The 17,976-nt window shown below is 46.1% G+C and overlaps 1 protein-coding gene across 1 annotated transcript in view; it reads left to right on the top strand.

Annotated features, from left to right (window-relative positions):
* The window catches only part of ITGA9 (integrin, alpha 9), a 385,411-nt gene that overhangs the window by 296,486 nt on the left and 70,949 nt on the right, over positions 1–17,976 (top strand). Inside the window, exons 17-20 of the mRNA XM_011999512.1 lie at positions 2,239–2,318; positions 7,058–7,147; positions 9,275–9,383; positions 15,768–15,875. Coding sequence (XP_011854902.1) covers positions 2,239–2,318; positions 7,058–7,147; positions 9,275–9,383; positions 15,768–15,875 — 387 coding nt within the window. The remainder of the gene's footprint in view (positions 1–2,238; positions 2,319–7,057; positions 7,148–9,274; positions 9,384–15,767; positions 15,876–17,976) is intronic.

Here is a 17,976-nt window from a genome sequence, read left to right as displayed (position 1 = left end):
TTGGCCAGGCTGGTCTTGAACTCCTAACCTTAAGTGATCCACCTGCCTCGGCCTCCCAAAGTGCTGGGATTACAGGCATGAGCCACCGCGCCCAGCTAACATTTGTTAAAACCCTCAAAATCATGATAGAGCCCACAGAAGTGTGAACATTGGAATGTTGGTTGTTTTCCCAGCTGGTAATGCCACCACTTTCCTACCGCATACAGATGCTGGGACCTGTACCAAGACTGACTAAACCTGGGTATTGGGGGCATGGGAGCAGAGGGTGATTCCCTAGAGAAAGCGCAACAAGTCACCCAGCAGAGATGGGGCTCCCCGTGTCCGCAGCCCAGCGTGCATTCCCATGTCCTTCCAACCCTGAGGGTCCTCAGGCTCCAGGCCACCTGCTAAGCCTCATGACTATACTTGGCTTACCTTGGATGGCCATATGTTTCTATCTCTCACAGCCTGCCCAGTTTCTGACGTTCTGTTCTTCCAGGCCTCCATCCCTGATTTTAGCTTCTCACCCAATTCTTTTGCCTCTCATCTCACTTTGCTCTTTAGTGTGTTTAACTGAATTCAGGTCTCCTCCTGGTGCTAACTCTACACCAGGCAAGACCTTGCCTCCCCCTTCCTTCTTGTCCTCTTCCTGCCCTGTCTCTGTGCCTGCCCCCCACCCCACTGTAAGCTGACAAGTCCCACAGTAACAGAAAGTTCTGTCTAGAAAGAGATGTCCATGTTCACTGTAGATGATGGTCCATTGTAATGGACCAATGTCCGTTGCTTTCAGGAAGCATTCAGTAGAATCCAGTGTTGCAAATATTAGACCACTGCCTAGAATTCACCATAATGTAACCCAAAGGTTTAGACATTATATAAGTTATAGGCTTTCAGAGTTTGATGAAATTTAAGAACCATTTTGTCCAACCTCCTCTTTTTATTGAAATGCAAAGACAGTATTTTAGCCAAGATCACACAGTTTGTGGTAGAACCTGGTCTTATAACCCCTCCCCAAGGGTTCCTCCCACATTCTCACACATGCCTGACATGTATATGATGAACACCATTTACTTAGGGCAGTGCCCCCCAAATCATAGGATGTTCACCACTAAGTATTACACTCGATAATTTTAGATGGTTCATGAGGTTATTGTGGGCGATACGTGGACACAGCACTGAACAGCATTGACCCTAACAGTGACCCTTTCTGCCTTAGTCAGTTTAGTCATCTATAACAAATTACCCTGGTCTGGGTGGTTTAAACAACAGACATGTATTTCTCATAGTTCTTAAGGTTGAGAAGTTCAAGGTCAAAGTCCCAGCAGATTCAGTTCCTGGCCAGAGCTCTCTTCCTGATTTATAAATAACACCTTCTCTATGTGTGCCCATCTGGCTTTTCCTTGGTGTGTGTGCATGGACAGAGAGAGAGAGATCTTTGTGTTCTCTTCTGAGTGCACTAATTCCATCATGAAGGCCTCACCCTCATGACCTCATCTAAACCTGATTACCTTCCAACGACCCCACCTCCACATACCATCACATAGAAGGTTAGACCTTCCACATATTAATTTGAGGAGTGGCAGGTGGGGGAGACACAAACATTCAACTCATAAAACTTTTCAACAGTCTTCTAATCCTAGCCACACGAATCAGGAGAACATTTCCAATCCTGCTAGCATATCTTTAACACTTCTCTATCACCAGCAAATCTCCCTTTTCAGCAAAGATGGGGTAGACCTTAGGCTCAAAGGCTTCCACAGGCAACAGAATTCAACATTGCTCTGTTTTCATTGTATTCATTTTTACAACTACCTTCTCTTTTTGGCAAGTGATCCTGGATTCCCATCTATGATAGTGATATAAATTGTTCTTTTAAAATAATCTTTAAACTAAAAGAGTAAGACAATAATAATATGAAGCAAATATCCCAGGTGATGTAATTTGCAGATGTGGCAGAAATTGAAAAGATGGGATGTGAGTAAAGCTTAGTAAGTCCCAGTTTAAGAGTGTAAACACATCACTTCCTAAAGAGAGCCTCAGTGGCTGAATAGGAGCAGCAGGTCTCTGGCCAGAGTATGTATCAGGCTTGGTTTTACTGTTAAGACTGTGCCTTTGGCCTGCTAGTCAGAAAGCTATGCATAAAACATAAAGCTTATCATGCAAATGAGCTTCCAGAGGTCGTAAACTGCAGAAAATGGAAGAGAACAGTTTAAGTTTGGAATGCCTGCTGATGCCAGATACCACTTCCTTTTTCCCTAGTATGAATTCAGCGTGATCTTTGATACAAGCCACCTGTCTGGGGAAGAGGAAGTTCTCAGCTTCATTGTTACTGCTCAGAGGTAAGGGGGGTTTAAACACTTTTTTCAAAGATAAGAGATTTATGGGACCAGGAAAGGACGTGTCCTGGTTAAGCTTTGATGAATCCCAGGATGCTGAGGAGGAAGAAATGGTTACTCGGTGATAAAGCCTCGAGCCACTAAGTGGAATTGGATCTCTTGGGGATGGTGGTTGCCTAGTGCTGCTTGCATAGCCACCACTGCAGGCTGAGCTGAGAGGAACTGGGCATCAGCCACTCCGAGGTGATGATTCTACAGCTGAGGAGAGACAGGCCCAGGGGGGTGAGGCTTTAGTTCAAGGTCAGTTCCCACTCGGCTGTGTATTTCCCAGATCAGACAGATGTCCTCTGCAAATTGTCAGACTGGGCCCGCTGCTGCTTTTGGACATGGCGCTGTATCCCTTGATGGAGTGGGCAGGGCACCTGCAGCCTGAGGGCCTGGCCAGGCCTGTTGACAGAGGTCCCAAGAGATGCTACTCAAGAGCGGGCTTAACCTGGAAGCCAAGTGGACGGATAGGAAAGGGGATCGTGGGGTGGCAGCTTCTCCCCTCAGGAGCATGTGCCTGCCCCTCTCCAGGATAGCCACAGGTGCCTGTGGGGGCCTCTGGGGAGTTACCAGATGCCTTCTCCAGGGCAGATCCACCATGCCTTGAAGCAGCATCTAGGTAGCACTTGGCTGGCGGCTCCGGTGGAGGGAGGGGCGTTCAGGTGGGTGAACAGAGAGACACAAGCTTTGATTGGGGTGATGATTGGACACCCAAGGCAACCTTCTCATTTTCACTTGGAAATGATCTTAAACTTAACAGAAGTGTTACAAGAATAGTGCAAGGAATTCCTATATACCCTTTACTGAGATTCACCCAGTGTTAACATTTTGCCTCATCTATTTTATCATCCTCTTTCTATATAATTTTTTTTCTTAGCCATGTGAAAGTTGCAGAAATCATGCCTCTTGATTCATAAATACTTCAGTGTGCATTCCCAAGAATGAGGCTGTTCTCTTAAGAAACTAATATAGTTATCACATTCAGGAAATTGAATATTGACACTATGCTATTAGCTAATCTGCAGTTTATGTTCTGATTATGCCAATTATCCCAATAATGTCTTTTTAGCCCCTTCTTTTTACTGGTCCACAAGACTTAGTTATTTTCTATTCACACTATTTTCAAGATCACATAATTTACATTCACGTAAAACATGACTATGAGCTAATAGAAACTTATGCAAAGCATAGAGAGGGTAGATTTCATTCCCATTGCATAAAATCCAGAAGGGCTTCAGTCAGGAGGTAGCATTTAAACAGAGGAGTCTGTTTTCAGGCTGAAGCAACATGAACACGGCAGTGAGGCTGTCCATGGGGCAAGAAGCCCTGTTACACCTATGTAGGTGGTGGGCACGGGGTGTACTGGGGGTTTGTGCACCTTCTCAGAAGGATGGGGAACACACAAGCACAGTGGGAGGCAGGGCTGAAAGAGGAACCTGGGCTAGACCATGGGGGACAAAGGTCACCTAGAAAATCTGAACTATATCCTGATGGCACTGAGGAGCCACTGAAAGTTTTTGAAAAGGGGAGTGGCACAGTGCAACACCTTGACCCCAGAGCATGAGGCTGATGAATTTGATGAGGGGCAGCAGATGCCCATTCAAACCTGAAAATTCTCATTCTCTTGCCATTTCTTGGATCCACAGAACACTCGCCTTTGCTGGGCAGACCCATCAGCGTACTCTCTTGGTCCTTCCACACCTGAGGCAGCCTGTGTGCCTGGAAAGGAATGTGACATGGAAGAGATTTCCCTTGTCAAAAAAGAAGACACTTCCTGCCTCCACCTCATTCAGGGCTAATCATAACAGTCAGAGAGGGCAGGGAGCCAGTATTGCAATCGTGAAAGGTTCATTTGTTAGAATAACATGTCCACACAGCAGCAGTGCTCCAGTTTTGGATGCATATTAGAATCGCCTGGGGAGCTTTCAAAAATATCGATGCCTGATCTACCCCCAGAGACCCTGACCCTTCCTCTGCCTGGGGTGAGACCTGGGCAATGGAGTGTTCAAAAGAGCTCACCAAATGATTCTAATGAGCAGCCAAGGCTAAGAACCACTGTTTATAATCCCTTACTCTGTGCCGGGCACATTTTCACTCAGCAGATATTTATTGTGTACCTTCTATTTACCAGGTTCAGTGCTAAATGCTGGGCACAGGAGAAAATGACAGTAACCTACTCAATTCAAGAACAACCCCATGTACATTAACAGTGCTACATAGCTTCAGGAAGCCCTAGGATCTGTAGCTTCGATAATATAAAAATTTCTAATTTCTTAAATCACAAATGTTAAGATGACGATATTATCTTTTAAACACACACCAGAATATTTCAGACACTCATTTCTTTTCAGGCATTGGTGAAGATATGGTCTGACTGCCCCAGAGGGCACCCACACACAGCACTTGACTCCCTGCTATGATGGAAAGACCCTTAAAGCCCCTTATCTTGAAAACTACAGTTAAAATCTCAGTCGTTCCTTTCTTCCGTCACCACCCTTTGAAGGGCTCTTTGCCTGCTTGTAGATTTAGGGGGACATACCGTTGAGACTGAGCAGTTTCTCGAGACCTATCCTCTCAGCAGCCACCAGCCTGGCTTTTGCAGACCACTGGAAAGTATCCCAGCTCATGAGTTTTTGGAATGACGGGAAGCCTTTTGATGTTTGGCGTCTTTATCTCAACTTTTCAACTTAGCTCTTTCTGGAGCAGTCACACGATGACAGATGAGACGGTTGGGCCTAAGCCGGCCAAACAAAGGGCAGGGCAAGACCTGGCAGGATGCTGGGGTGGGGGCGGGAGCAGGCCAGGATGGTGTCAACCCATCCACAGGGGAGTCGCCTTTGGCCTGCCCACAGCAGTGATCCCAAGGCTTTTGTCACCCCTTGGGAAAGGAAGGACAAGGAAGTCAGGCTGTGTGGGCACCTGATCCTGCTGCTTTTGCAAACTGTGGCTGCCCATGAGGGACTGATGTCACCCCATGTAGGAAGACAGATGAGGAGCCAGGGCAGAGACTGGCCCTGTGGGGTCAGCGTCACACAGCACCATTGTTTCAGAACAATAGGAGGGAGAAGGAGAGGGGATGTGAGAGCTATTTAAGTGCTGTTGCCATTCAGCACTTGCTGGGTGAGAGAGGAAGGCAGTGGGGCAGGGCTGGGAGGGGACAGAGAGAGGGCACAGAGCAGACAGGAACTCAGCAGATGTTCAGGGAATGGCGTGGTGGGGAACAGTCAGGATGAGCTGAGCCCAGCCTCAGCAGGTCTGGGGGACTCTTTTGTTCTGCCCATACAGGGTGAACTTGGGAACCAACTGTGAATGTAGGTTCAAGAGCATGTACCCAAGAGCCACGCATTTTCCCAAGGAATAATGATCACAATTCCTATTAGAAATTTAGTAAAGTAATAAAGGGAAACTAGATCTTCTCTCTCCTCCTCCTGTTCCTTCTCATCCCTTCTTCTTTTGCTCCTCCTCCTTCTTGGCCCCAAATCTGGCATCAGGCGTGGGAGTCACAGCTGAGAGCCCGGGTTTCAAGTCTGACTGGGCTGATTAGAATCTCAGCTCTGATTTGCAGGGGGCCTTGGGCAGTTACCCAACCTATCTGAGCTGCTCCTCACCCGTCAAAGGTGGGTGCTCCATCTCCCTCTGGGGTTGCTCTGAGGTCTCGGTGGGGCCATACTGAGAAATGCCTGGCATAGTGCCTGGCACATAGTAGCCACTTAACAGCATCAGTTCCCTCATGTTCACCTTTCCAGAATGATCTCACAAGAATCCCCCTTCTGTGCTTTCTCACCCAGAGTGGGAGGCCTTATGTGGATGCATATTAGAATCACCTGGGGAGCTTTAAAAACTATCAATGCCTGATCTACCCCCAAAGACCTGCTATAGCCAAGGTCTATGGCGAGAGCTTCCATGATGTTTACAGTGGTCGGTTTGGTCAGGGCCTCTTTCCTGGGCTTGGCTGTCCATGGATGATGGGTGGTCCCTTCAGGTGAGACATAGCTGCTGAAGTCTAGCAACCCCTTCCTGGCTGCAGTGGACCAACTGCATTAGTCCATTGTTCATGGAACAGGCACTTATAGAAGTAGCACACACAGTGGGTGCCATGCCTATAACCCCTCAACCCTCACCCTTTCCAAACTATCCGCAAACCGGGCAGATTCCGGCTCCCAGCACCAGCCACCCTTGCTGAGGCTTTCTCTGGCCAGAGCCCACTCACTTGCCTGACAGGCAGGTGCCAGGGGGTTCATTCCATCCCACCCCCACCCCCAGCACAGCAGCAGCTCCTCTCAGGAGTCAGTGGATAAAGGCCTGGCTCCCATGCCCTCAGCTAGGAAGACTGACTCTGCCTCACAGAGTCCCCAGGAGACTGGGCCCTGGCTCTGACAGCACGACCCTCCTGCATGGCTTGCCTTTATTGTCTTCTTTCCTTCACTGTTGCCCTTCTCCACTCTCCACTCCTACTGGCGTTTCCTGGGGCCGCCTCCCGAATAAACTACTTACCATCACGTCTTTGTGTGGAACGCAGCCAAGACAGTAGAATGCCCTTGATAGATATGTGCAGGGACGAGAAACAGACTGAGGACAATGAGGTGCCACCTGCCCCTGGCAAATGTAGAGATTCAGCTGTAAAGTGGAACAGAGAAAGCCCACTGCCAGATAGTTAGTGTTGGCCAGCGTTCATTCATTCTCCTCTCCCTGCACAGTGGCAACATGGAGCGCTCTGAATCCCTGCATGACAACACCCTCGTGCTGATGGTGCCGCTGATGCACGAGGTGGACACGTCCATCACCGGGTGAGTAGCCTGGTCCTGGGTTGCCACAACACAGGGGTGCCCTCCAGTGGAACACTGTGCTTCTCATATTTGCATGTGTAGACAGCCAGGAGCCAGGGGCTGTGCCACCTCCACTTCCTCCCAGCCTTGAAAAGCAGGATGAAGCTTTAACTGCAGTAACTCATACCCTCCTCCCTCCTTATTTTCTCCTCTGTCCCACTTACCCACCCACCTGTTAGATAACCTGAGAAGTCTGGTGACGAGTTTAAGCCCCATAATTTCTTTGAACATTCCATATACCTTTATATGCATATATTCCCATCTACCCCTAGTCCCTCCAGAATGCCGTATGGTAACAGGCAGCATGGATCCTGGGATGAAAATCTCAGCTGGAAGCTGCTGGGCCAGAGGCTACCACCAGATGTGTCTCCAGTCCTGGCTCACAGGAGGACCGCTTTCTGATTAGCTCCACAGTCAGCGCTGGCTTTGCTTGTTTCTGTTAACTCCCTCTGCAGAGCCAGAGGTGGCTCTTCAGGATGTCTATAATGGTCTGGAATGGGCAGGGAACCATCCCAACGGCCACACCATCTGTCTGGGTGAAGTCCACGGCCATTCAGTGCCGCTGGCATTGTTGGAAAGCAGGACCCTGGGCTACAGTCTGTGGAGACCTGAAACAACCCAGGTCAGTTTTCAGCCAAAGCCCTGGCCTGGAAAAATGAGAACTCAGTTTCTTTCCAGCTTCAGAAAACAGAACGCATACCTCTTTGATAGTGGAAAAAAGATTTACACAATTAGTTTAGATCAGATGAGGACCCACTGAACCCTTGACCCAAATGCAAGCTGAACTTTCTGGAGGTTCACAGTTTCTCATTTTTCGGTTTTCAAGTGCTTGTGGGTCGCAGTCTTGACTAGCAGTGGAAATGTTGATCCCTTGCAGGGAGAGCCATCCCTGCACTAGCCCACACTGCTGGGAGCCAGTGGAATGAGTCTCCAAGCATTCCTGCTCCTGAGCTCTTGGCATTTTTGGTCATGTTTTTTAAACATGAGGCACTGGTGGAATATATTTGCAAATTAGCATATTTTTGCCTCTGTTCACAGCTCTATTTTTAACTGTATCATTTATTTACTTGTCTCATCAAAGGCACAGCAAGAATATACCCAGAACCAAGCCCTATCCTTGGGGACAAAGAGAAAACATTCTCCCTACCACCCCCAGACACTTGATCATGTAATCAGGCCTTAGAGGATCTTGCTGGGAGATGTTAACAGCTCCTGATGAAGCCATCCGTTAAACAAATGAGTCAACCTCTGATCTCTCCAGGAATCTAAAACAGTTCTTGTCATTTGGTAATGCTGGGAACTCACTACCTTACTAAAATAATGCACTAAACGTTGAAAATGGATGAGTTGTTGTCTATTCGGACTTAGTCTCAAAAATCTTCCGTTGTTGTGTTTAGGTAAGTGAGTGGCCTCCAGCATCTAGAACTCAATATTTGTCTGGGAGTGTCAGTCTGAGCTTTGTTTCTTCTCAGAGATGTGTTCATATAAGTAACATTGAAAGCATTGCTGCAAATTGAGCTTGAATTCTTCTCACCTCTTATGTAGCCTCTGAAATCCAAGGGAAAATGCTGTAAATGAATGGACTCGGCTTTCAAATGCCTAACTTCTAGTCATCTTAGCAGACTGACAAATTTAAGTTTTTAAAGTGAATTTGTCATAGAGTGGGGTTTAGGATGCCAAATATATAATTCATTTACATTTATTTTTTAAAAGCTTATGATCATCTTCTTCAACCTATAAAACATTTTTTGAATGACAAAACAGAAAATGTATACTTTTATAATCCAGTTTTTAAAAAATCAAAGCCATGATAATCTTGTCATTTCAGAAAGGTAGTCCCAGTGCATATTTCTCCATGCAGTTTATTGACGTAACCTAGGATGAGAAGACACTACTATTCATGCCTTTTCAGAAAGCATAGCCTGGCTATGTCTGTTCATGGGAGAGAGAAGTAACAGCCCCAGCAGGGAAGCACTGGGTACAAGACACTGGATTAAATGGAGACAAATGTTTGCTTCCCGGAATGGCAGTGATCACGGGTGCTTGACTGTGGGTGGGGATGACAGATTTCATGCTTTCCTCTTTCAGAATCATGTCTCCAACCTCCTTTGTGTATGGTGAGTCCGTGGATGCAGCCAACTTCATTCAGCTGGATGACCTGGAGTGTCACTTTCAGCCCATCAATATCACCCTTCAGGTACCCACTCCTGGAGACCTCCTCTGTCCCTGGGGCTAATGGAAGGGCACGTGGGATGTCTCTCCTACAGAGGGCTAGGCTCTTGTCGGGAGAAACCTTTCTGTGGTTGGCTCTTGTGGTGTATGTGTGATCTGTAACCACACACAGAATGAATCCCTTCCATGCCTGGTACTCTACTGTGCAGGCCCCTCTGCTTTTCAGGACTTGGAAGGAAAGGTCCACGCTATGAACGCCAGTTTTCCCCAAGAAGTCCTTTGCGTGGTGGAGGCCTCAGCCAATGTCCTAGCCCAGATGGCCCCATGAGGACCCCTTTCTGTTCTCCATCATTCCCCACCTTCTGGGCAGGGCTGCCTCAGAGGATTTGGATTTGCTTTGTCCCTTCCTCCTGAGATTTTCTTGCCAACTCATCCAGGAGCCTCCTCCTCCCACAGGGGAACAGAGTTTTGGAAGGGCAGTTTTGTGAGAGCAGAGCAGTGTGAGCCCCTGTGAGCCCCCTCAGGAGGCACGCTGCTCCCTCACTGAGCTGTGGCTGGCTCACCCGGGCACACAGGCATCGTTTCCAGCAGGTCCACTTGGTGTAGACTGTGTACATCGTGAAGGACACTGTTTCTTCTTTTAGTTGGGGATCAGCAAACTTTTTCTGAAAAGAGCCATGGGGTAGTTTAGGCTTTGTGGGCCATTCGGCCTCTGCAGCATCTATTCAACCATACTTCTGTAGTGCAAAGGCAGCCATAGATAACACAGAAATGAAACTTTAGTTCCTCATAGACAATGAAATTTGAATTTCATATAATGTTCACGTCATGAAATGTAGGCCCAAACAAGAAGGGATGTGCTGAAGGTCCGAGAGCTGGGAGAAGCTGGGCTGGGGCCAAGACCTGGCGGCACTGGCTGAGCCCTGTGTGGGTGAAGTGAAGGAGATGGGCCCAGCTCACCCATAGGACACTGCAGTCCATATCTCCTCACTCTCTGGTGCTACCTCCCAGAACTCTTCTCTGCCTCTTGCATCCTTCCCCATGGAGAGATGGTTTCCCACTCTGGCATTCACTGCTGTGGCTAAATAACAATTATTTTCTTGCCTTATGGCCTCTCCTAGGTGGACTTAGGGGATGACAAATAATGACAGGGTGAGGGTCTAGAGAATGTGGCAGTAAAACATTTGTGGGCTCTGACAAACAATGGTCTTCCTCTCTCCAGAGTATTCTCCCAGCAACAGACCCCAAAACCATGATGCATAACACATGTCCCCAACTCACAGAGGATGTGCCTTCTGACCAGCTAAGCCTCCGCTGTCACACCCCGCTCTTGATTTACAGGGGAGAAAGGGAAGGATGGGGTTAGAGCTTGCTTTTGAGACAGTAGAGTGATTGCTGTGAACAGGACCTCTGCATTTCGGAATTGCTTCTCAGTGATTTTATTTTTCTCCTTTGCTTTTCATAATTGGGTAGGAAATAGATAAAGACCAGATGGGTTTATTTCATTTTAGTTGTTTATACTCTTTCCTACTCTTACAGTTTTGGGGCTATCTTGCAATTAAAGATGTATTTAGAAGGGTTCAAGTAATACAGACCATGTAATGAAGAGGGTATGAGTGTTGAAAGAAGGAAAAGAAGAACAGGGGTTGCACAGAAGATACCAAATGTTCTTATCACCCTCTGGGAAAAAAAAGAAAGAAAGAAATCTGAGGGTATGCAGTTTATCCTTCCAGTTGTTTCTCTGAAGGTGATTTTTACAGGGAGCTTAAAGTTTGGTATTCAGGCAAATAGTTTTCTTCACGTCTGACCTGAAATAGGACTCAGGCTAGAGAATCCAGCCCTGGGGAATGAGTGATTGGCATGTCCCTTAGATAAACTCCTCCATGATCCATTGCCTGAGGAAGTGCACAGCATTCAATCCAGGGTTGAGAGACTTGGGTCTTGAAAGATTGATAGTGTGTACCTTTGATTAGAAGGAGATCCTTCTGTGTTAGCAAAGCCCACATTTTCCTTGAGAATTGTCTGACTACTTATTTATTGGTATAATGGTTGTTATTGTGGTTGTCCTGCAGGAAGGTCACTAACCAGGGTGGCAGTGACCAGAAGGTGAAAATACTGTGGGAGGCAGCCAGGAATATGGAGAAAATGTTTCTATATTTCCTTATTCCAGTAATATTGTTCCTGAAGGAGAACATAAGACTTTCCATATGAACAGATTTTTCTGTGCTTTTAAAAATCGGTTATTCAACAAGGTACATAATTGTTTAAAGGCTCCACTGCCATTGCACACAGGAAAAAGGCAGAGATACTAGTCTTGGGCCTGCTTTCTACATTTCATCACAGTTTTTAAACAGAGACATATTAATTCGTCGACAATTGAGAGGCTTTTTTTGGCATCAAAATTTAAAGCATTTCCCCAAACAATGGCCAAAAATAATGCAGATATTGCACATGAACATTTTCAGAGAATCCAATATAAAGACATTTGTTAAAAATAAAGATGGTGATACAAGCTCTCCTGTCCTCCTGGCTCTGATGAGTGAAATAGTGTAAATCAGCATCTTTTTCTTCATTGCTTACCCCCATTCATGCTTGAATTGGGATTTCCCAGACATGCCAGTAGGTTTCTTTTTAATTCTGTGCACTCATGTTTCATTTCAAATTAGTTATTTCAGCTATGGTCAGATATTCCTTCCTCTTCTATGTCTTCAGGTTGTTTTGGTGAATATTGTTCATTTTTGAATCAGGAGTTGGCAACAACCACTCATCTGCTCTATCAGTTTTTATCTATTTATTCTTTGAAGCAGAACCAACTATTGCAGAAAACCAAAGACACAGTTTTCTAGGGAAGAGCTGCCTGGAGCTAGATCTTCATACATCCTGTCATGTGTGAAGACCTGGTAAGATTTCTGGCTTTTTGTTGGCTCTGCCCTTTTGACCTCAACTTTAGGGTTGCAGATTTCCTGGATTCTCTCTCTAGTCCCCAGGCCACCAAGCAGCATGTCATTCCTTCCTCTCTCCTACTCGTCCTTTTTAAACATTTAGTTTTAAATTGACAAATAAAACTTATATCTTTTACTCATCTTTTTAAAAATAACATCTTTATTGAGATATGATTACATACCTTAAAGTTCACCCATTTAAAACATACAATTCAATAATTTTAATATGTTTACACAATTGTGAAACCATCATCATCATCTAGTTGTAGAATGTTTTTTAAATTTTTTCATTTTAATTTTTGTGGGTATATGGTAGGTGTATATATTTATGGGGTACATGAGATGTTTTGATACAGGCATGCAGTGCATAATCATCATGTAAAATGGGGGTATCCATCCCCTCAAGAAATCCTTTGTGTTTCAAACAATCCAATTATACTCTCTTAGTTACTTTAAAATGTACTATTAAATTATTATTGACTGTAGTCACCATATTGTGCTATCAAATATCAGGTCTTATTCTTTCAATTTTTTTAATCCATTAACCATCCCCACCTCCCCCCGCCACAGCCATCCCCCCATTACCCTTCCCAGCCTCTAGTTAGCATCCCTCTACTCTCTATCTCCAGGAGTTCAATTGTTTTGGTTTTGAGTTCAATTGTTTGGGTTCAATTTTGTTTGATTTTCACAAATAAGAACATGTGATGTTTGTCTTTCTATTCCTGGCTTGTTTCTTTCCTTTTTTTTTTTTTTTTGAGACAGTATCTCGCTGTCACTCAGGCTACTGGGGTACAGTGGTGCAGTCTCGGCTCATTGCAGCCTCAACCTCCTGGGCTCAAGCAATCCTCCCACCTCAGCCCCCTGAGTAGCTGGGACTAAAAGGACACACCACCACACCTGGCTAATGTTTTAGATATGGGGTTTCGCCATGTTGCCCAGCTGGTCTCGAACTCCTGGCCTCAAGCAATCTGCCTGCCTCAGCCTCCCAAGGCTTATTTCACTTAGCATAATGACCTCCAGTTCCATCCTTGTTGCAAAATTTTAGAACATTTTGATCCCCCCCCCAAAAGAAATTCCAGCCTTTTGAACAGAACTGCCATCTTCCAGTAATTCGCCGAAATGCCACACCCAAAGGGAAAGAGGAGAGGCACCTGATATATGTTCTCTAGGCGTTTTAGAAAACATGGAGTTGTTTTCTTTGGCCGCATATATGCGAATCTATAAGGTGATATTGTAGACATCAAGGGAATGGGTACTGTTCCAAAAGGAATGCTCTGCAAGTATTACCATGGCGAAACTGAAAGAGTCTACAGTGTTACCCAGCATACTGTTGACATTGTTGTAAACACAAGTTAAGGGCAAGATTCTTGTCAAGAGAATTAATGTGCGTATTGAGCACATTAAGCACTCTAAGAGCCAAGATCGCTTCCTGAAACGTGTGAAGGAAAATGATCAGAAAAAGAAGGAAACTGGCCGGGCACAGTAGCTCACGTCTGTAATCCCAACACTTTGGGAGGCCGATGCAGGCGGATCACCTGAGGTCAGGAGTTCGAGACCAACCTGGCCAACATGGTGAAACCCCATCTCTACTAAAATACAAAAATTAGCCGGGCATGGTAGTAGGCACCTGTAATCCCAGCTACTCGGGAGGCTGAGGCACGGAGAATTGCTTGAACCCAGGAGGCAGAAGATGCAGTGAACCAAGATCAGGCCACTGCACTCCAGCCTGGGCAACAGAGCGAGACTCTATCTTGGAAAAAAAAAAAGAAGGAAGCCAAAGAGAAGGATACCTCGGTCCAACTGAAGCGCAAGCCTGCACCACCCAGAGAAGCACACTTTGTGAGAACCAGTGGGAAGGAGCCTGAACTGTATAAATTCATGGCATAATAGGTGTTAAAAAAATGAAAGACCTCTGGACTGTTTAAAAAAAAAAAAAAAAAAAGAAGAAGAAAAAGAAAAAGAAATTCCAAACCCATTGACATAGCTTCTTGTATTAATTTCCTGTTGCTGCTATAAAAAATTACTACAATATTTGTGGCTTAAAACAACACAAATTTATTATCTTACAGTTCTGAAGAAAAGAAGTCCAAAATGGGCCTTGCCAGGCCCAGTGTTGGGGCCGGTGTTCTTGCCAGAAGCACCAGGGGAAAATCCACTTCCTGCCTTTTCCAGCCTCTAAGGGCTGCCTGCATTCTTTGGCTCATGGCCCCCTTCCATCTTCAAAGCCAGCAATGGCTGGCCAAGTCTTAGGATCTCTTTCTGATCTGACTTTTGCCTCTTCCCTATATAAGCACCCTTGTGAGTACAATGTGCTCACCTGGATAATCCAAGATAACCTCTTTATTTTAAGGTCACCTGATTAGCAACCTTAATTCCCCCTGGCCACATAACATTCACAGGTTCCACAGATGAGAACATGGACATCTTCGGGGGGGCCAGTCATTGCTGCCTTTCCTACTCCCTATTCTTCCTGCTCCCCAGTCCTAGGCAACCGCTAATCTACTTTCTGTCTCTAGAGATCTGCTCACCTTTTTTATTCCTCTGCATATTCTGTTTCTTCCTCAAGTTTCATGTTCAGCTTTTTCTCTCCCTCCTTGCTCTTATTGGTCTCTGTGACCTCCATCTTTTTCCTCATTTCTCAGGAAATGATTGACTTCTGAAGACAGAAAATGGAGAAATGCTAGGGAAGACAAGAGAGACAAAGCTTTATAGAACCAAATGCTGAGACAGAGGGAGACAGAAGAGGGGTGCAGTTGTGCAAGGGATGAGCTGCAGATTGCCTGGAAACCAAATCAGCTGGCTAGTGTAGTAAAAACAGCTCTCTCTTTTGGTTTTGGGATGAACCACTTGGTCCTTAAGGGCCTCAGTTACCTCAAAGTGGCAAAGGAAAGAGGTTGGACCAGATCAATGGGTCTCAAGGGGTGGTTCCTGGACCAGCAACATCAGCATCTCCTGGGACCATGTTATAAATGTGAATCTGCCAGCCCCACCCTAGACCTACTGAGTCAGAAACTCTGGGCATGACCCCCACTCCATACCCCCCACAACCAATGTGTGTTTTAACAAGTCCCTCAGATGATTCTGATGTTATGCTAAAGTTTGAGAACCACTGGACTAGATTATGATGTCTGAGTTTTCACCAAGTGTAATAGTCTATGAGTAAATTCCTATGCGTGTAAAAAGAAAAATAATTTTTAGCAGGAAGAAGACAGTAAAATGTTGAAAGAGAATATGGTAATTTCAAAGTTTGGGATTTTTAGATACATGTTAGAAGTGTTTCTATTTTGTTGAAATTTCCTGTCTGAAATTTTCAGTAGTTCACTTTACTTCAAGTCGTGACCTTCTAGATCCGAACCTTAGAGTTTCTGTATGTGATTTCAAAGAATCTTAGAATGTATATTGCATGACAGGAAATGGAGGTCTGCTGTCTTCCACTGAGACTTGCTGTGTGTGTTCCACACCCACAGGTCTACAACACTGGCCCGAGCACCCTTCCAGGGTCATCTGTCAGCATCTCTTTCCCTAATCGACTCTCATCTGGTGGTGCAGAGATGTTTCATGTCCAGGAAATGGTGGTGAGTTCTCCATTTGTTTTCGCTATTGCTTTCAGCTTTGAGCCAGCCCATTCAAATTTTGTATTCCACCCTACCCTGACATGCACCCCGAGGGCTCAGAAAATTTAACTCATTCTATCCTTTGGAGACATAGCTGGAGAGGCCAGGGGACCTATGATACCTGAATTTCTACATTGAGACTGCTTGGCTAATGCCATAAGAAGACCTCTTCGGGGACGGGGAAGGGTTGATTACGAACTATCTCCTGGGATGGACTTTGCTGGCTCTGGGAACCCCCAGCAGCTGTCTGCAGTTGCATGTGTCTGAATGCACTTTGCTGAGTGCATTTTGCACAGGGAAAATGCCTTCAGTCCATGTTGAGAGGCTCCTGAAAGCACTGCTCTCTATAGGGGCACATGGAGGACATTCAGCCAAAGGGACAGTTTCTCCATAGATAGCTTGAAAATCGGGGCAACAAGGCCCATAGCAGGTGACACATCTGAGCCCAGAGTTGAAGAGGACACAGCCCACAGAGGGGAGGTTCAGAAAATACTGTGTGATGGTGACAATAGTTTCTGGCATTGCTGCCCTCTAGGTCATGTGGGCTGAAAACCAGATGCATGTGAATGTTGAATGTGGAACAGGTCAATCCTCCCGAGATGCCGACTCAGTTGTTAATATCCCTCATGATGTTCCATTCCGGTTCCACAGCATCCCCTTGTCTGTGGGCTCTGCTGACCCAGCAGAAGAAAGCCGCCAGTGTTGTGTACCTATGATGTACTGTGGTTGGAACTTAGCATGAGGTGAACAAACCACACAGGCTCCTGGCTACCCTCTTAAATATTATTAGCCACACTGACCACGCCACCGTTTCCCCAGCAGCTAGGAGTGTTCTCTTCCTCAAGCAGGCTTTCTGAGTTGTTCACATGAACATCTACAGTGTTGCAGAGAGACTTTTTTTTCCTACGGGCAAAATCATCTATTGAGCAAAACAAGACATTTAAGTCACTCAGATTCTGAAGGTACCCCAAAACCAAGGATACCCCTTTTCCTCTTAACTGATCATCGAGCCAAGGAAAAGTCACGGGAAGGGATTTTGGCTCACACTAACAAATAGCTGACTTGCATGGAAGGCATTAGAAGTGGTTTCCTGAAGACCTGGAGAACTGCCTGGCTATCGGTCTGGCTGAGTGGACCCTCAGATACCCAAGTGGTGTGAGCTGGCTGTACTCTGTTCTTTGGGCCTGAGAAACAAATCCTTTGGATTTTCAAAACTATATTTAGAATTTTCATAAAGTCTGTAACAGAATTCCTAGGATGGCCAAGTCTCCATCTGGATAGCCCAGCCTGTGATCAAAGGCTGTGGGCATCTTCATGGTATGGAAAAGTAAATTCACTGGCACATCTCACTAAGCAAGTAGGAAAGCCCTCTGTGTTCTTATAAACGATCACCACTGAGTCCAGAATGACAACAAGAGTAGAAACATAAAAGCCAGTGCATGAGGTGCTGTAGTGAAGAGGCAAGAGTCCCCAGATACTTGTTTCAGTATCTGGAGCTGGCACACCCTCTGCCTTCAAGCCCCCAGCGAGGGCCTCCTGTGGCTCCTCCCCTCCCTTGCTCAGCAGGGCCTGAGAATGCTCACTGGGTCAGGTGTGACTCAGAGCTCATGATGGTTTCCGCTTTGGCCTTCTGGGACTTTGAATGGAGCAGGGCTTTCATTCTGGGGATTTGGGTGGCTTGGTGCAAGTGAAATTCAGTCCTATTAGGAGAAACCAGCACTCATTCTCTGTACTGCAGTAGGAGGTGACCCTTTGGCCTGGTGGCATTCACTCCCCACCCCCACTCTCAGCCACCACCACTCCCCAGCCTCCAACAGGCTACCGAGCAGCTGGGCACCAGCTGGGCATGTTAAGCCGACTGAAGCAGAAACAGATTATAGGCATGGAGGGAAGGCTCATCTGTCATTCCTCTCCACACCCTTGGGACCCTCATATGGTTTCTCCCTCTTTAACAGTGCCCTTGGTGTCTGTATTGCCTGTGATTATCATCCATAGAGCATACTGAGGGTGGGCTTACTGGCCCTGTGGGCTCTGGGCTCCTACCTATGGACTCACGTGTGGC

The sequence above is a fragment of the Mandrillus leucophaeus genome, unplaced genomic scaffold, assembly GCF_000951045.1.
Source record: "Mandrillus leucophaeus isolate KB7577 unplaced genomic scaffold, Mleu.le_1.0 Scaffold595, whole genome shotgun sequence".
Taxonomy (NCBI): domain Eukaryota; kingdom Metazoa; phylum Chordata; class Mammalia; order Primates; family Cercopithecidae; genus Mandrillus; species Mandrillus leucophaeus.
Note: the sequence above shows the minus strand (reverse complement) of the source record. Positions and strands in the feature narration are given on the sequence as shown.